Source organism: Thamnophis sirtalis, unplaced genomic scaffold, assembly GCF_051295495.1.
Source record: "Thamnophis sirtalis isolate CommonGarterSnake01/CBP01778 unplaced genomic scaffold, rThaSir2_p1.2 scaffold_2, whole genome shotgun sequence".
Classification (NCBI taxonomy): domain Eukaryota; kingdom Metazoa; phylum Chordata; class Lepidosauria; order Squamata; family Natricidae; genus Thamnophis; species Thamnophis sirtalis.
This window is the reverse complement of record NW_028261382.1, coordinates 41284134-41300953: the sequence shown is the minus strand read 5'-3', so window position 1 is coordinate 41300953 and position 16820 is coordinate 41284134. Positions and strand designations below refer to the sequence as shown.

General features: G+C 47.0%; 1 protein-coding gene across 1 annotated transcript; it reads right to left on the bottom strand.

The window, feature by feature from the left end:
• Positions 1–2793: 2793 nt before the first annotated feature.
• CHRNB2 (cholinergic receptor nicotinic beta 2 subunit) lies at positions 2794–16100 on the bottom strand. Its single transcript, XM_087705087.1, has 6 exons — positions 15967–16100; positions 10910–11055; positions 9464–9508; positions 8448–8557; positions 6272–7274; positions 2794–4045 (listed from the first exon to the last, which is right to left on the bottom strand). Exons 1-6 carry the CDS (start codon positions 16022–16024, stop codon positions 3890–3892), a joined length of 1518 nt encoding a protein of 505 aa, XP_087561213.1. The 5' UTR covers positions 16025–16100; the 3' UTR covers positions 2794–3889.
• Positions 16101–16820: the final 720 nt, after the last annotated feature.

The following is a 16820-nucleotide window of genomic DNA, read 5'->3' as shown; positions in this document are numbered from 1 at the left end:
TCCTTCCTTCCTTCCTTCCTTCCTTGTTTGTTTGTTTGTTTGTTTGTTTGTTTGTTTTCCTTTCCTCCTCCCACCTTCCTGCCTCCTTTCCCTATCTCCATCTCTGCCTGCTTGCCTGCCTTCCTTCCTTCCTTCCTTCCTTCCTTCCTTCCTTCCTGTTTGTTTTCCTTCCCTCCCTCCCTCCTTCCTCCCTCCCTTCCCTACCTCTTTCTCTGCCTTCCTTCCTTCCCACTTTTTTTTGGGGGGGGGAGGGGAGGGGGGTGACCAAAAGAATAAATAAAACACCCCCAAATCATCATTGGAACTTTTCTTTTCAAAACTGTGAAGTTGGCACACTGGTAGCTTCTTTGCGTTCAAACATTTTTTCGTTTCGCTCTCTTCCTTCCTGGGGGTTTGGGGGGTGGGGGTTTCCGAAGAGTCTGGTGCCAGTTTTCTTCTACCTTGGGAATTGAATCTTTGGGGGACATTTTCCCTCCCAAGGCTTTTGACCGAGGACTCGAACCTGTGGCCCAAAGGACAGGCGTCCTGGTGGATATATATAGGACAGGCGTCCTGGTGGATATATATATATATCCACCAGGACGCCTGTCCTATATATATATATAATATATATATATATTTACCAACTGGCAAAGTTGGTTGTGTCTTTTCCCCGGATCAGTCGCACCCATCAGTTTTGCCAGCTAAGCTCGTTGTCCCCCTTCCTCCTTTCCCCTAACCAGCAAATTCCATAGGGTCCCGTCCCCCCCCCCCCGTGCGTTGTCTGTCTAAGCCCCAATTTTAGGGAATTTTAGGGAAGTTTCAAATGTTGGAGAGGCTTAAAAAAAAAAAAGCCAACTCTCGAAATCTTCCTCGTAGATACTTAACCCGGAGAGTAGCGTTTAAAAAAATTCTCTTCCCCTTTGTCCCATCCTGTGGATGTTGATGTACAAAAGTGGGACAAAAATTAAGATTTTTTCCCCCTTCTCTTGAATCTTGAAACAGAAGCACAGCGTTTTCAAACACTCAAATGGGGGCCGCTTCTGGGATGGGGCCAAATTGAACTCTTCCCCCCTCTCCCCACTCAAATCCCCTGTAGGTAGCCAACTCTTACCAATCCCTGGGATATTAAAACATGTACGTTTTAAATGCATTTATGTCAGATTCCGCCGTCTCCTGGGGGGGGGGCAGTTACCCAAATGACTGATTTTAACGGTTGCTTCTGTAAGCCAGTTGGTCTCCCGACGCGGCTCCTTTAAGACGGGGGGGACTTCAATTCCCAGAATTCAACTGGTGGAATTGAAGTCCCCCCCCCTGATTTAAAGGGGCCGCATGGGGAAGACCCTCTTATCTTAAACCAAGAGAAAAACTTGGCCTCTGATGTGAGATATTTTCATAATTCCCCCCCTTTTAACCATGGTTGTTCCCAAGCCAGCATGGTAAAAAAAAAATTACTTTTCCTTAATAAAAAACAAGCCTCGAAAATTGGAGCCTTCTCTTCCCCATACCTCCGTGGTTCGTGTCTCCCTCTTCCGTCGCGATCCCCGCCTTACGTCGGATTCCACACACACCCCTCTCTCGTAATAATGTTTTATTCCACCCCCATGTTTTTTAATCGAAGAAGTCCGTGTTTCGTTCTCTTTCCGGATCCTCTCACTTGGATGGACTAAAGTCATTGCATTCTGCCTGAAATAAAATAGATTTTTTTTTTCTGTAGCGGCTGTTTTCTCCCGTGTGTGTGTGTGTGTGTGTGTGTGGTTCCCCCCCCCCCCCGGAAGAATGCAAGGAGGCTTAATCATGGCTTATCGTTGTAGCTGCAAAGAGGGTTTCTACCGAATTAGGCCCAATTTTGCCCATGTTATTACACCTCGTTCCCAGCCTTTTTCGGGGGTTTTTTTTGGGGGGGGGGCAATGAAGGGAGTCCTCAACTTATAACCGTTTATTTAACGATGAGGGTTTCGGAGGCGCTGGGAAAAAATTGACTTAGGATTGCCTTTCGCACTTAACAACCGTCCCCACAATTGCGTCATCCAAATTCAAACAGTTTGCAAGACAGTCTCAGCAACCTGGGGGGGCTGTGATCCGCTTTTGCGACCTGATAAGCCACGACTTCAGTGAATTGAGCATAAACTTCTGGCCGTTTCCCGACGTCTGGACTTCAACTCCCAGAATTCCCCAGCCAGCCCTTGGCATTCTGGGAGTTGGAAGTCCACGTATCTTATTGAAGCACGGGGGATTTCTGGGAATTGGGAAGTCCGCGTATCTTAAATTGAGATGGCAAAACTAGAAAAAAAAACCTGTCCGTCGTCCCCCCCCAGGCCTTCCCATCTCTCAACTATGCTGACTGGGGATTCTGGGAGTTGGGAAGTCCAAGCAATTTCACAAGTTCCCAAAGTTGGTTTTTACCCTGAGTTTCGCAACCCTGCACTTTCGAAACGGGCCAAAAATAGCTTGCAAAAAGCTTTCCGTGACTTTGTTGCAAACCAGACAATCAATTCCCCCCTTGGTCCCACACCTCACCCTCTTAATGACCCCATAATCCCTTGCATCAGGGCGGAATCTGGGCAACTGAATGGAGCTGGGTGTTTTACTGGCCGGATGCCACTCCTGTTGCCGGTGCAGAGTTTTTTTCCCCAGCAGATATATTCTCATTGAGCCCAGGGAGGGAAATATCTTGCCTAGAATTGAACTCTTCGATTGTGAGGAGAAAGTTCCACTTCTCGGCCACCACACCGCTCAATTTCCCCCTTCCCATGTGACCCCCCCTCCCCCAAAGACCCACCCCATAGCACTCCTCAAAAAACACCCCTCCGGTTATAGGTGATCTATTTTTATTGATATTTCAATGCTAGCAATTGGTCGGAGAGGATACGAGAACGGGAAGACAGTCTAAAACTTTCATCTCTGCCCAAACCATTTTTTCTCTCTCCTCCTCTCGGATATCCATCCTCGCCGACAGGTAAGGACATCTCACCTGCCGGCTCATCCTACCCAGAAGGATAAAACAGCAAAGGTAGTCCTCAATGACTCTAGTCGTAAGTTTGAGGACTACCTATAGATCGGCAGCAGAACCTTCCATCTAGTTGGAAACTCCCCCCCCCCTGTCCCCCCCATCTGCAGACCTAGTGGTCAATGCCCATCATGGTTTGTCTACCCTTCAACAAACCAGGATTGTCCAAGCCACTCAACCTGTTGACTGCCATTTGGCCGCTGCAAAGCCCATTCTTATGCAGCTTCATGGAGACATCCAGGAAAGATGGATACAAACATAAATATCTATCTATATATATATTTCCTGAGTTGGGAGCTAATACCCCATAACTGGACTAAGCCATGGTTTATTTAAGAGAGGAGAACTAATCTAAAATGCCCAACGGCAGTGAAACTGCAGGAAGTATCTCCACCATCCATGGTCCATCACCTCCACCTCCTCCGAAAGGGGAGGACTTCCCATCCTTGGTGGGGTCAGCTTGTTCCTGGAAAGATTTGAGGAAATCCAACAATCCTTCCCAAGAGCCGCCTATCGGTAGGACTTCATCGTAGCAAGGAACATCGTTTCATCATCTTGGGTAGGAGAACTTCCTTCTTTCACTGTTCCTTGCTACTGAAGCTGGTCCCGATAGGGTAGATGGACACCTGCTTCGTGCCGAAAGAAGTCTACTCAACCGGTTGATCACGTCAACCCCTTGGTCCACAAGCTTTCCAAAGCAACGAACCCCTTCCAGAACTTGTTGAGGTTCTCCTCAGGTGGTCTTCTCTTCCTGGCCTTCAACCAAGGGCCAAGAGGTGAAAGGTCTTTGGTCACCTCTTGGCAGCTACAGGAGACGGTGTCCCTAGGAAGAGCCACGTTGAGTGTCCTCCTCCCTCCTGAAGCCGGAGAAGACCACCGTTGGCCACCATCGGAGGTGGGCTAATTGTGGTTGATTTGCAAGAGGGAGTTGGTGGCATAGTTCTGGAAGAGGGGCTGAAGGAACATGCCGATGGTGCCGAAGACGCAGACAAAAATGAAGATCCACAGGAAGAGGCGGTCGATCACCATCGCCACATATTTCCAATCCTCGCTTACCTAGAAAGGGGACAACAGAGGGAGATTAGCGCACTCTAGTCTAGTGGACCTGCTTGGGAACTGCCTCCTACCGCCCTCTAGTGGTGGGGATGGTTATCGTGTTGGTTTAAGGTCAAGGTTCCCCTCGCACAGATGTCCTAGTCGTTCCCGACTCTAGGGGGACGCTGCTCATCTCCGTTTCAAAGCCGAAGAGCCAGCGCTGTCCGAAGACGTCTCCGTGGTCATGGGGCCGGCGTGACTCAACGCCGAAGGCGCACGGAACGCTGTTCCCTTCCCACCAAAAGTGGTCCCTATTTTTCTACTTGCATTTTCGAACTGCTAGGTTGTTGGCAGAAGCTGGGACAAGTAACGGGAGCTCGCTCCGTTATGCGGCGCTAGGGATTCGAACTGCCGACCTTTCGAAGCTCAGCATCTTAGCCACTGAGCCGCTGCGTCCCTATCGTACTGGCTTATTTGAGCCAAAAGTAAGACTAAAACTAATTGCATTTTGTTCCCACGCACATCAAACATTTCTGCTTAGGGTGCTTTTTTTAATGAACATATTTTTTTAAAAAACAAAATGATTTAATGGTGACTGGATACGTCCCTGCAGTTTTCTTGGCAGTGTTTCCCGAAAGATTTGGCTACTGTTTTATGCCTTGGACACGAAGAGAGAAATATCTAAGGTCACCTCCTTGGATTCATGCCTAAAGCAGAACTTTAACTCTATAATCGCCCGGTTTCACCACAAGACAAAATGGCTCTATAATTTTATGCCGCTTGCTGGAAACACTGAATCTTCTAGAATACTGTTTTTCAACCTTTGTAACATTATGATCTGTGGACTTCAGTTCCCAGAATTCCTCACCCAGCATGCTTTATAATCTCTATACTCTTAACTCCCAGAATTCCCCAGTCAGCATGCTTTATAATATTTGAACTTCAACTCCCAGAATTCCCAAGCCAGCATGCTTTATAATCTTTATACTTCAACTCCCAGAATTCCCCCGTCAGCATGCTTTATAATATTTGAACTTCAACTCCCAGAATTCCCCAGCCAGCATGCTTAATAATCTCTGGACTTCAACTCCCAGAATTCCCCAGCCAGCATGCTTAATAATCTCTGGACTTCAACTCCCAGAATTCCCCAGTCAGCATGCTTTATAATATTTGAACTTCAACTCCCAGAATTCCCCAGCCAGCATGCTTAATAATCTCTATACTCTAACTCCCAGAATTCCCCAGTCAGCATGCTTTATAATATTTGGACTTCAACTCCCAGAATTCCCCAGCCAGCATGCTTAATAATCTCTATACTCTAACTCCCAGAATTCCCCAGTCAGCATGCTTTATAATATTTGGACTTCAACTCCCAGAATTCCCCAGCCAGCATGCTTAATAATCTCTATACTCTAACTCCCAGAATTCCCCAGCCAGCATGCTTTATAATGTGTGGATTTCAACTCCCAGAGTTCCCCAGTCAGCGTGCTTTATAATCTCTGGACTTCAACTCCCAGAATTCCCCAGCCAGCATGCTTTATAATCTCTGGACTTCAACTCCCAGAATTCCCCAGCCAGCATGCTTAATAATCTCTGGACTTCAACTCCCAGAATTCCCCAGCCAGCATGCTTTATAATATTTGAACTTCAACTCCCAGAATTCCCCAGCCAGCATGCTTAATAATCTCTATACTCTAACTCCCAGAATTCCCCAGTCAGCATGCTTTATAATATTTGGACTTCAACTCCCAGAATTCCCCAGCCAGCATGCTTAATAATCTCTATACTCTAACTCCCAGAATTCCCCAGTCAGCATGCTTTATAATATTTGGACTTCAACTCCCAGAATTCCCCAGCCAGCATGCTTAATAATCTCTATACTCTAACTCCCAGAATTCCCCAGTCAGCATGCTTTATAATCTCTGGACTTCAACTCCCAGAGTTCCCCAGCCAGCATGCTTTATAATATTTGGACTTCAATTCCCAGAATTCCCCAGCCAGCATGCTGTATAATATTTGAACTTCAACTCCCAGAATTCCCCAGTCAACATGCTTAATAATCTCTGGACTTCAACTCCCAGAGTTCCATGCATGAATCACATGTTGGCTGAAGAACTCTGGGAGTTGAAGTCCACCACCCATGGTGGAAAAACGCAGTTCGAGAAGGCATAGGGCAGCCTCCAATGAACCCCCAAATGTTTCTCTATGACCGTCCTCGTTTTCTGACCTATCCCTCAGCCGACTCACGCTCTGGTCGTTGTCTTCGCTCTTCATGTGGTCCGCGATGAAGCGCACCCCGTCGATCGCTTCCTCCAACCCGCAGCAGCAGGCTTCCTGCTCGGGCGCCGCTTGGCCCAGCCTTTCCCGGAAACCGTTGACGCCTTCGGAGCTTTCGGTAAAGGTCCTTCCGCTGCTGCTCCCTGTCCCGAACTTCTTGACGGTGGATGGGTTGACGTAGCAGGTGCAGGAACGGGTCCCTCTTGGCAGGAAGAAGCTGCCCAGCGCCCGTTCCTGGCTTTGGCGCTTCTGGCGCAGCTGCTGGCGGGCGCAGCTCTGGCGGGGCTGCTTGAGGAAGAGCAAGGTGGGCAGCTTCTCCAGGAAGACCACTTTGACCCAAGGAGGCATGGTGTGGGTGGTGGGAGAACGGTGGTGGACGTTGAGGACGCAGACGCTGGTGACGATGGAGAAGGTCACCAGCACCATGGTGAACATGAGATACTTGCCGACCAAGGGCACATCCAGCGAGGTCGGGGGCACAATTTTGGAGATGAGGAGCAGGAAGACGGTGAGGGCCAGAAGAACTGAGATGCAGAGGGTCATCTTCTCGCCGCAGTCGGAGGGCAAGTAGAAGACCAAGATGGCCAAGGAGGTGATCAGGACGCAAGGAATGATGAGGTTGATGGTGTAGAATAGCGGCTTTCGGCGGATTATAAAGTCGTAAGTGATATCCACGTAGGTCGAGTCGTTGGGGTTCTCGTTGCGGCGGCCCGGCAGAGCCATGATGTCCCACTCGCCGCTGGGGGTGAAGTCATCCAAGCTGGCCACGTCGCTCTTCAGCACCAGGTCGATCTCCGTCCGGTCATACGTCCACGAGCGGAACTTCATGGTGCAGTTTTGCTGGTCGAAAGGGAAGTGCTTGACCTCGATCTTGCAAGCACTCTTGTAAATGGCCGGCGGGAGCCAGAAGATGCTACCGTCGTACGAGACCACTGCGTTGGAGTAGAAGGACACCTCGTACATGCCATCCGCGCTGGGGGCGGGAGAGAAGAAGAAGTGGAATTGGGATCAGAGCTGAATTTTTCCACACATGGTCCTTGATCGTAACGGAGCCCAACATTTTATTTGCCAAGCGAGACACTGTTCCTGCCACGGTTGTTAAGTGAATCGCTATAGTTGTTAAGTTAGTGACGCTGTTGTTAAATGAATCTGGCTTCCCCATGGAAGATCACAAAAGGGGGGGTCATGCGACTCTGGGCCTCTGGGACCCTGCAACCGTCATAAATATGAGTCAGTTGCCAAGTGTCCGGGTTTTGACCATGGGGAGGTCATATGTGTGAAAAATGGCCACAAGTCTATTTTTTTCAATGCCGTTGAAGTTGCAACTTCAACCAGTCATTGAATGAATGGTTATAAGTCAAGGACTAGCTGTAACCCAAATTGGAGGAGAAATGAATCCAGGGATCATTCTATTGGCTCTGTGAAATTGACTAGAAGGCATTCTGAAATTGACTCAATTGGGTTGTGGAATTGACCAGAGACTGAGGGAAGAATTGTCCCAATCTCTGACAATCAGATTTTTTTTCTTTAATTAGCTCTGTGAAATTGACTAGAAGGCATTCTGAAATTGACTCAATTGGGTTGTGGAATTGACCAGAGACTGAGGGAAGAATTGTCCCAATCTCTGACAATCAGATTTTTTTTCTTTAATTAGCTCTGTGAAATTGACTAGAAGGCATTCTGAAATTGACTCAATTGGGCTGTGGAATTGACCAGAGACTGAGGGAAGACTTGTCCCAATCTCTCTGACAATCAGATTTTTTTCTTTAATTAGCACTATGAAATTGACTAGAAGAGATTCTGAAATTGACTCAGTTAGGCTGTGGAATTGACCAGAGACCGAGGGAAGACTTGTCCCAATCTCTGACAATCAGATTTTTTTTCTTTAATTAGCACTATGAAATTGACTAGAAGAGATTCTGAAATTGACTCAATTGGCCTGTGGAATTGACCAGAAAAATTACCCCAACCTCTCAGGATCCATTTTTTCCCTTCAAATAAGCAGGAATGATAGAGAGTCATGGCCCTCTTCTCACTGACTTGACACTTGTTGTCCCAACGCCTTCCCAATTCAAAGGCTACTCGGCGGGAAATCTGAGTTCCTAGCATCTCCCGGGTTTAGGAACAACCATTTTTGGTTACCTACTTGTTGTAAAGCACCACGTCGGGCAGCCAGATGTGTTTGGAAGGCAGCCGCACCTTCTTCATGTCGTCAAATTCTTCAGGATTCCACGTCAGGCGGTAATCTTCCCATTCCTGTAAAGCACGAAAAACGGACAGCCAGACCTCCGAGGACAATCGCGCAAGTTAGCTATGGATCTCACCTACCGAAACCCATCTCCTTTTCTTGGTCTTGGGATCCCTTCCTTAACTTAGATTACCTAGATCTTCTGAAGGACAACAGAATGGAAGACGTGTCCTCTGGAGGCAGGGGGTGAAATCCTCCCGGTTCGTGCTGGTTCAGCCGAACCGGTTGGGACAATTGTCCCTTGTTCTGCGAACCGGTAGTGGGGGAATAAAAAGCTTCCGAGGATCGTACAATCAGCTGTGAGTTGCGTGATTGTTGGAAGCTTCTTTTCCCCATTTTTTTCAAACGTTCTTTTCCTGCCTACTCGCCCGAACCGGCAAGAAAAAAAATAGCAATAGCAGTTAGACTTATATACCGCTTCATAGGGCTTTCAGCCCTCTCTAAGCGGTTTACAGAGTCAGCATATTGCCCCCAACAACAATCCGGGTCCTCATTTCACCCACCTCGGAAGGATGGAAGGCTGAGTCAACCTTGAGCCGGTGAGATTTGAACCGCCGAACTGCAGAACTGCAGTCAGCTGAAGTAGCCTGCAGTGCTGCATTTAACCACTGCGCCACCTTGGCTCTTTCAACGGTGAAAAAAAGTTGGCCACACCCACCCAGTCACATGACACCCTGCCCCACCCAGCCACGCCCACATAAATTTAGATTCCACCACTGTCTAGAGGAACAGGTGAGGCTCTCCACCCTGGAGAACAAGCCCCCAATTGGAGAGAACTCGTGGACTCTCGCCGTTAAAGGAAGGGGGTTAGTCTAGATGGCCTCCAGAACCCCCTTCGTGCCTCTCTGGTCCTTGATTGTTCTCTGTGCAATCTATTCACCCAGCGAAACCAGAATAGAAGGAACCAGTCTTACCTGGGTCAGCCATACGTTCGTGGTCATGATCTGTTCTCGTTCGTGCTGCAACCAGAAATGGGAGAGGGGAGAAGAGAAGGAACCCCCCAAAAGAGGGGGGGAGTGAACAGATATGGTCCAGGCGGAAGGCAAACCCCATCATTACGTCCCCCAACTCAAATCCTTCAGGTTTCTGACAAGCTGAATTCAAACGCCCTCCGATGGGGGAGAATTGAAGTCCCAGTTCTAGTAACCGCCTTCGGCATGAAAGCCAGCTGAGTGACATTGGCCAATCACTAGGAGGCTGGGAGTTCTAGTCCTGCCTTTGGTTGCACATCCAGCTGGGTGACTTTGGGCCAATTACCCGGAGATGGAGAGTTCTAGTCCTGCTTTAGGCATGTAAGCCGACCGGGTGACTTTGGGCCAATCACCTGGAGCCTGGGAGTTCTAGTCCTGCCTTTGGTTGGAAAGCCATCTGGGTGACTGTGGGCCAATCACCAGGAGATGGAGAGTTCTAGTCCTGCTTTAGGCATGTAAGCCGACTGGGTGACTGTGGGTCAATTACTAGGAGACTGGGAGTTTTAGTCCCGCCTTAGAGATGAACGCCATCTGGGTGACTTTGGGCCAGTCACCAGGAGATGGGGAGTTCTAGTCCTGCTTTAGGCATGAATGCCATCTGGGTGACTGGGCCAATCACCAGGAGATGGTGAGTTGTAGTCCCACCTTAGGCATAAATCAATTCATAATAAACAATCAATTCAAATGCCATCTGAGTGAATTTGGGCCAATCACCAGGAGACGGTGAGTTCTAGTCCCACCTTAGGCATAAAGAAATTCATAATAAATAATAAATTCAAATGCCGTCTGAGTGAATTTGGGCCAATCACCAGGAGACGGTGAGTTCTAGTCCCGCCTTAGGCATAAAGAAATTCATAATAAATAATAAATTCAAATGCCATCTGAGTGAATTTGGGCCAATCACCAGGAGATGGTGAGTTCTAGTCCCACCTTAGGCATAAATAAATTCATAATAAATAATAAATTCAAATGCCATCTGAGTGAATTTGGGCCAATCACCAGGAGACGGTGAGTTCTAGTCCCACCTTAGGCATAAATAAATTCATAATAAATAATAAATTCAAATGCCATCTGAGTGAATTTGGGCCAATCACCAGGAGATGGTGAGTTCTAGTCCCACCTTAGGCATAAAGAAATTCATAATAAATAATAAATTCAAATGCCATCTGGGTGAATTTGGGCCAATCACCAGGAGATGGTGAGTTCTAGTCCCGCGTTAGGCACGAAAGCCAGCTGGGTGACTTTGGGCCCTCTCTCTCAACCTAACCCCCCCTCCCAAGGTCGTGGTGAGGGAAAGAGGGGAAGGGAGGACTCTTAGGCATGCCAACCTTGACTCCCCTATGAAAAATAAGAAAAGTGGGGCGTTAAAGATGTCGACCCAATACAAACCACGCTGATCAGCTGTGCCAGGGAGACCATCAACTGCACCGTCACCAGCTCGGAGCCATTGGTAGCCGGACGGATGAGTTTGTTATACCGGGACGAGTCCAGGAGGTGTTCTACCAGCCGCTCTTCCGTGTCGGTCCCGAGACCCCCTGAAAAAAATTTGGGGGGGGGGGGAAATGTCTGTTAGAAGCCCGTAAAAGCCGCCTTCTTCCCGCCGATCGCGACTCCAGATCTCCAAAACCGGTGCCGGAGGGCAGAATTAGAACTCAGCTCTTCGTACCTAAATCTCCCCGGTTTTTTATTTTTTATTTTGCTTGGGCCTCTGTGTTCTTTCTCTGCCCGTCATCCCCCCACCCACCCACCCACGGGGCCACCGTGGCTGTAAATCGGGTTGGCACAGCCCTCCGGCACTTAAACAGGCTTAAAAAATATATATCTTGATTTATTATTTATTCAATGTAGATAACGCTGCCCCATCTCCCTGCTTGAATGATTCCAGGCAGCTTTGGAAGGTAGACTGCCTCAGAGGCTGGAGGCTTCATTAACCTTGTCAGTGGAGAGCCTTGATAGAATCAGGCCAGAGTCGAAATTCCCTTCCCCAAAAATAGCTGCCTGAAATACTTCTGGGAACGAGAGGATGGTTCATTTATATTCTCCGGCAATCCAATTGCGATCTCTGTGGTTATTCCCCGATGGCCGGTGTGAGTAATATCTCTCTCTCTCTCTCTCTTCCTCTCTCTCTCTCGCTCTCTCTGCGTGTGTCTCTCTCTCTGGTATGTCTGTCTCTCTCTCTCTCTCTCTCTCACACACACACACACACACACTGTGTCTCTCTGTCTCTATTTCTCTGTCTCTGTGTGTGTGTGTGTCTCTCTGTCTCTCTCTCTCTCTCTCACACACACACACACACACGCACGCTGTGTCTCTCTGTCTTTCTATCTGTCTCTCTGTGTGTGTGTGTCTATCTCTCTTTCACTCTCTTTCACTCTCTCTTTCACTCTTTCTGTATCTCTCTCTGTTCTCTCTCTCTGTGTGTCTCTTTCCATGTGTATGTGTCTCTCTCTGTGTATATCTCTCTCTGTCTCTCTCTATCACACACACATGCACTGTGTCTCTCTGTCTCTCTGTCTCTCTCTCTCTTTCACTCTCTCTCTCTGTATCTCTCTCTGTTCTCTCTCTCTCTCACACACACGCACTGTGTCCCTCTGTCTCTGTGTGTGTCTCTCTGTGTGTCTCTATCTCTCTTTCACACTCTCTCTCTCTCTGTATCTCTCTCTGTATCTCTCTCTGTTCTTTCTCTCTGTGTGTCTCTTTCCATGTGTGTGTGTGTGTCTCTCTCTGTATATCTCTCTCTGTCTCTCTCTAACACACACAGGCACTGTGTCTCTCTGTCTCTCTATCTGTCTCTCTCTGTGTGTCTCTCTCTATCTCTCTCTTTCACACACACACTGTGTCTTTCTGTCTCTCTGTCTCTGTGTGTGTGTCTCTCTCTGTATCTCTCTCTTTCACTCACACTCTCTCTCTCTCTGTATCTCTCTCTGTCTCTCTCTCACACACACACACCCACACACTTTGTGTCTCTGTCTCTCTCTCTGTGTGTTCGTGTGTGTGTCTGTGTGTGTGTCTCTCTCTGTCTCAGTCTCTGTCTCTGTGTGTCTCTCTGTGTATGTGTGTCTCTCTGTATCTCTCTCTCTCACACACACACTGTCTCTCTGTCTCTGTCTCTCTGTGTCTCTTTCTCTCTGTGTGTTTGTGTGTCTCTCTCTGTACCTCTCTCTCTCTTTCTCTCTGTCTCTCTTTCACTCTCTCTCTCTCTTTCTCTCTCTCTCTCTTTCTCTCTCTGTCTCTCTGTGTGTATCTCTGTCTGTACCTCCCCCCCCCTCTCTCTCTGTTGTGTTTGCCAAAAGAAAGTCAGCAGCTAGCGTCATTCGAATTTCAGGAAAGAATGCAGAGAAATCCACCCAAAACCCAGGACCCAAATCCTCCCCCTTTTTTTCCCTACAGCCTCGAGGGAGGCTCTTGGCCTGAAGAAATCTGCCTGCGCAACGGCAGCAAAACCAGCAACGGAGTTTTTGATTATTATTATTTTTTCCCCGAGACAGGGAACATTAAAAAAAATACTGAAATCAAAACCTTGCAGTGAATTTTCGGGGTTATCTGAAAGCCCCTGGAACCGAACCTGAATCTCTCTCGTCCTGCTTGGGTTGTATCAATGCAAGGAGAAAACCGAGGAAGAGGGATGGGAAGGACAAGGAGGAAGAGAGAGTGGGGGGGGGGCTTTGGGGGGGGGGCTTCGCCCTCGGAGGAAGAGTCTAAAAAAAACTGAGCTAAAAGGAGGAACAGAGACCAGTTTTGAAGCAAGCGGGAAATAAGAATTTCGTTTACTGAATGAAAAAAATCGGATTGAAAATATTGCAAGATGGACAAACACATTGCTTTCTTATTTTATGATCAATATCGATATCTTTATTAAGATTACTAGTTACGATCATTGTTGTGCCTTTATTCCAAATTAATTATGCCCAGGAAAAAAAGGCTGTTCAGGTAGACGTGGAATTTTTTAAATGTTTTGAAAGAAATAAAATGTACCAATTTAAATATATATATATATATATATATATATATATATATATATATATATATATATATATATATATATGTGTGTGTGTGTGTGTGTGTGTGTGTGTGTGTGTGTGTGTGTGTGTGTGTGTGTATATAATCTATATCTATATCTCTATCTATATCTATGTGTGTGTGTGTGTGTGTGTGTGTGTGTGTGTGTGTGTGTGTGTGTATAATCTATATCTATATCTCTATCTATATCTATATCTTTATATCTATCTATCTATCTATCTATCTATCTATCTATCTATCTATATATATATATATATATAGTGTCACAACCCCTGGTAAGCCCCAATTATGGGAGGAAGCTAACTGCTTCCATTATCTGTCAATCGGCTCGTCACAAGAGTCCATCACGACAGAAACCCAATATTTTTACTGTTGCCTTTGTTATATTTGTGTGTTTTTTAAATTTATTATTTAATTTGTGCTGATAAATAAATAAAGGGAGACTAGTATAGATCTATTTCAAGCTATTTAGCGCTCATCACCTAGCCATACCCTTACTGGGATTCGAACCTGTGCTGTATTGCACCTTAGGCAAACGTCTTAGCCATTAAGCCACAGATCTCCTCCTTATATATATATATTTGTGCTCCTGAGAGGGCTGGGAAGCAGCCAGACAAGAAACTGATTGCTGGGATTGTGGGAGGGTGAAGGGTTTCGAGCAATGATTGAAGCAGCCATTGGTCTGAAGATTTTCAATTTGGGGGCTGGACTAGAGGATCTCCAAGGGTCTCATGGTTGTAAGAATTCTCCACGATTCTAAGAAACGGCAAAGAAGGGGAAATTCTGCCCGAAGGGGTTAAAAGCATGCAGTTCGCTGGGTTTTTTGGGTGGGGGGATCTACACCATAAATTTCTTTTGCCCCAGATATTGTGGAATTTCTTGTCCTAACCAGAATCTGGTTTCCTTCAAACTCAGCTGATTTGAAGCAAGGAGAGAGATTAGCCTCCCGAAAGGATCTGCTACAAAGCCCATCGTCCACATCACGGAGTTGAAGCTGACCTCCCCGTTTGGATGAGCTCTGGCCCGGGGGAATGTGGACAGAGGACCCCCCTCCCCAGGACCGAGGAGAAGACCTCCCAGGTCCCTTAAGGGCTGGTGGTGTGATGGGGTGGTTGATCCTATCACCCCACATCCGATCAAAGCCATCCGATCTCTGGGCAGCTAAAAGATGCGATTTGCTTAGGAAGATCATGGGAGGAAGATCCTCCATCGCTGGGATCTATTTTTGGAGGGAAGATGATGACCAGATATTTTTCCTTAGATCCTTCTAGTTATTTTTCCTCTCAAGGGGCAGTTTTTTCCCCTCGTGCTGTCAATCTGCTGAACATCTAATTCTGATAGTGCTGCCTAAGTATATTTACCCATGTAGTATGGCTGTAGTATCCTATTCTATTCTGTTCTGGTTTATTCTATTCTATTCTTTGATTATTCTCTACTGGGGGAAAGGGTGGCATAGAAATATAATCAATTCAATTCAATTCAATACTGTTATATTCTTTATTCTATTTTCTATTTTATTCTATTCCTATTTTCTATTCTAATCTATTATTCTCTATTCTGTTCTGTTCTATTCTTCGATTATTCTCTACTGTTATATTCTATTCTTTATTCTATTTTCTATTTTATTTTATTCCTATTTTCTATTTTCTATTCTAATCTATTATTCTTTATTCTGTTCTATTCTTCGATTATTCTCTACTGTTATATTCTAATTATTCTCTATTCACTTCTTTATTCTATTCTATTGTATTCTGTTCCGTTCCATTCTATAATTCTATTCCTATTCTTCGATTAGTCTCTACTGTTATATTCTATTCTTTATTCTATTCTGTTTTCTATTTTATTCTATTCCTATTTTCTATTTTCTACTCTAATCTATTATTCTCTGTTATATTCTATTCTATTCTTCGATTATTCTCTATATTCTAAGCTATTATTCTCTATTCAGTTATATTCTATTCTTTATTCTATTGTATTCTATTCCATTCCATTCCATTCTATAATTCTAATTCTAATTCTAGTTTTAGTTTTAGTTCTAGTTCTAGTTCTAGTTCTATTCTATTCTATTCTATTCTATTCTATTCTATTCTATTCCATCCCATCCCATCCCATCTCATCCCATCCCATTCTTTTTTTAGGAGTCCTGATATGGCCTTCTTGTCTTGAACCCCAGGAGAAGGGGGGGGGGGAAGGAGGGCCTACTGGCCAGACCCCTAACCAGCCTCTAGTTAATAGAGTCACAGGGGCGGGGGGGGGTGTTTGAGCCCACTAACAATAGCCATTCTTCCCCCACCGAAAGCTGCTACCCTCCTCTGTCTGCTCCCTTCCGGGGGAGGCGAGAACAACCAGGCCCTCATCCCATTTCAAACAAAGCCCTGGATTTACTGGGGGGGACGGAAGGGGGGCACCGAAAACCACGCACTTACGTCTCAGCATCCCCAAGAGGCAGAGGCAGGCGAGGAGGGCCATGGGTGTTGGGTTCATCGTCTCGTCTCAGGAAGGAGCATCCCTTACACACACACACAGACACCGCACCGCGCTCTTCCCTCTTCAGCCCCGGGGGTCCTCCTTCAGCAGCCCAGGCTCCAATGAGGCGGGTGGGTGGGTGGGTGGGTGGGTGAAGGGCAGGGAAAGGGGGCGTCTCCGCGGTGGGTGGGTGGGCGGGGGCGTCGCTCTTTGCAGTCTTCCCCCCCCCCCTTGCCAGCTTCTGTTCGATCGCGCCGCTGTCCGAGGTGCTGAAATCCAAAGCGGGGCGCATCTACTGCGCTCTCCGTGGTGCTGAAACGCCTCTGGGTGGGCTGCGCTGTGCAACGGTGGGCAGTGCCATGAGAATCCCCTCTCCTCCTTTTCTTCCTCCTCCTTTTCTTCTTCCTCCTCCTCTTTTCTTCTTCCCCCTCCTTTTCTTCTCCCTCCTCCTCTTCCTTTTCTTCTTCCCCCTCCTTTTCTTCTCCCTCCTCTTCCTCTTCCTCTTCTTCTTCCTTCTCTTCTTCCTCCTTTTTTCCTTCTTCCTCCTCTTCTTCCCCCTTTTTTCCTTCTTCCTCCTCTTCCTCCTTCTCCTCCTTTTCTTCTTCTTCTTCCTCCTCCTCTTTCTTTACCCCAATGCTCAGGAAAAAGGGAGGCCCGGTCGCCGCTCCTTAGACCCGCCGGTGCTTCTGGCTCTCCACATTAGGTATCGTCCCCAGGGCCCTGGCATCACCGTCTCCGTTTGACGCAGGCAAGGAAGATGCCCTCCCATTGGCCCAGGAAAGGGGCGGGGGAAACAGCTCCTTCTGCTGGCTTG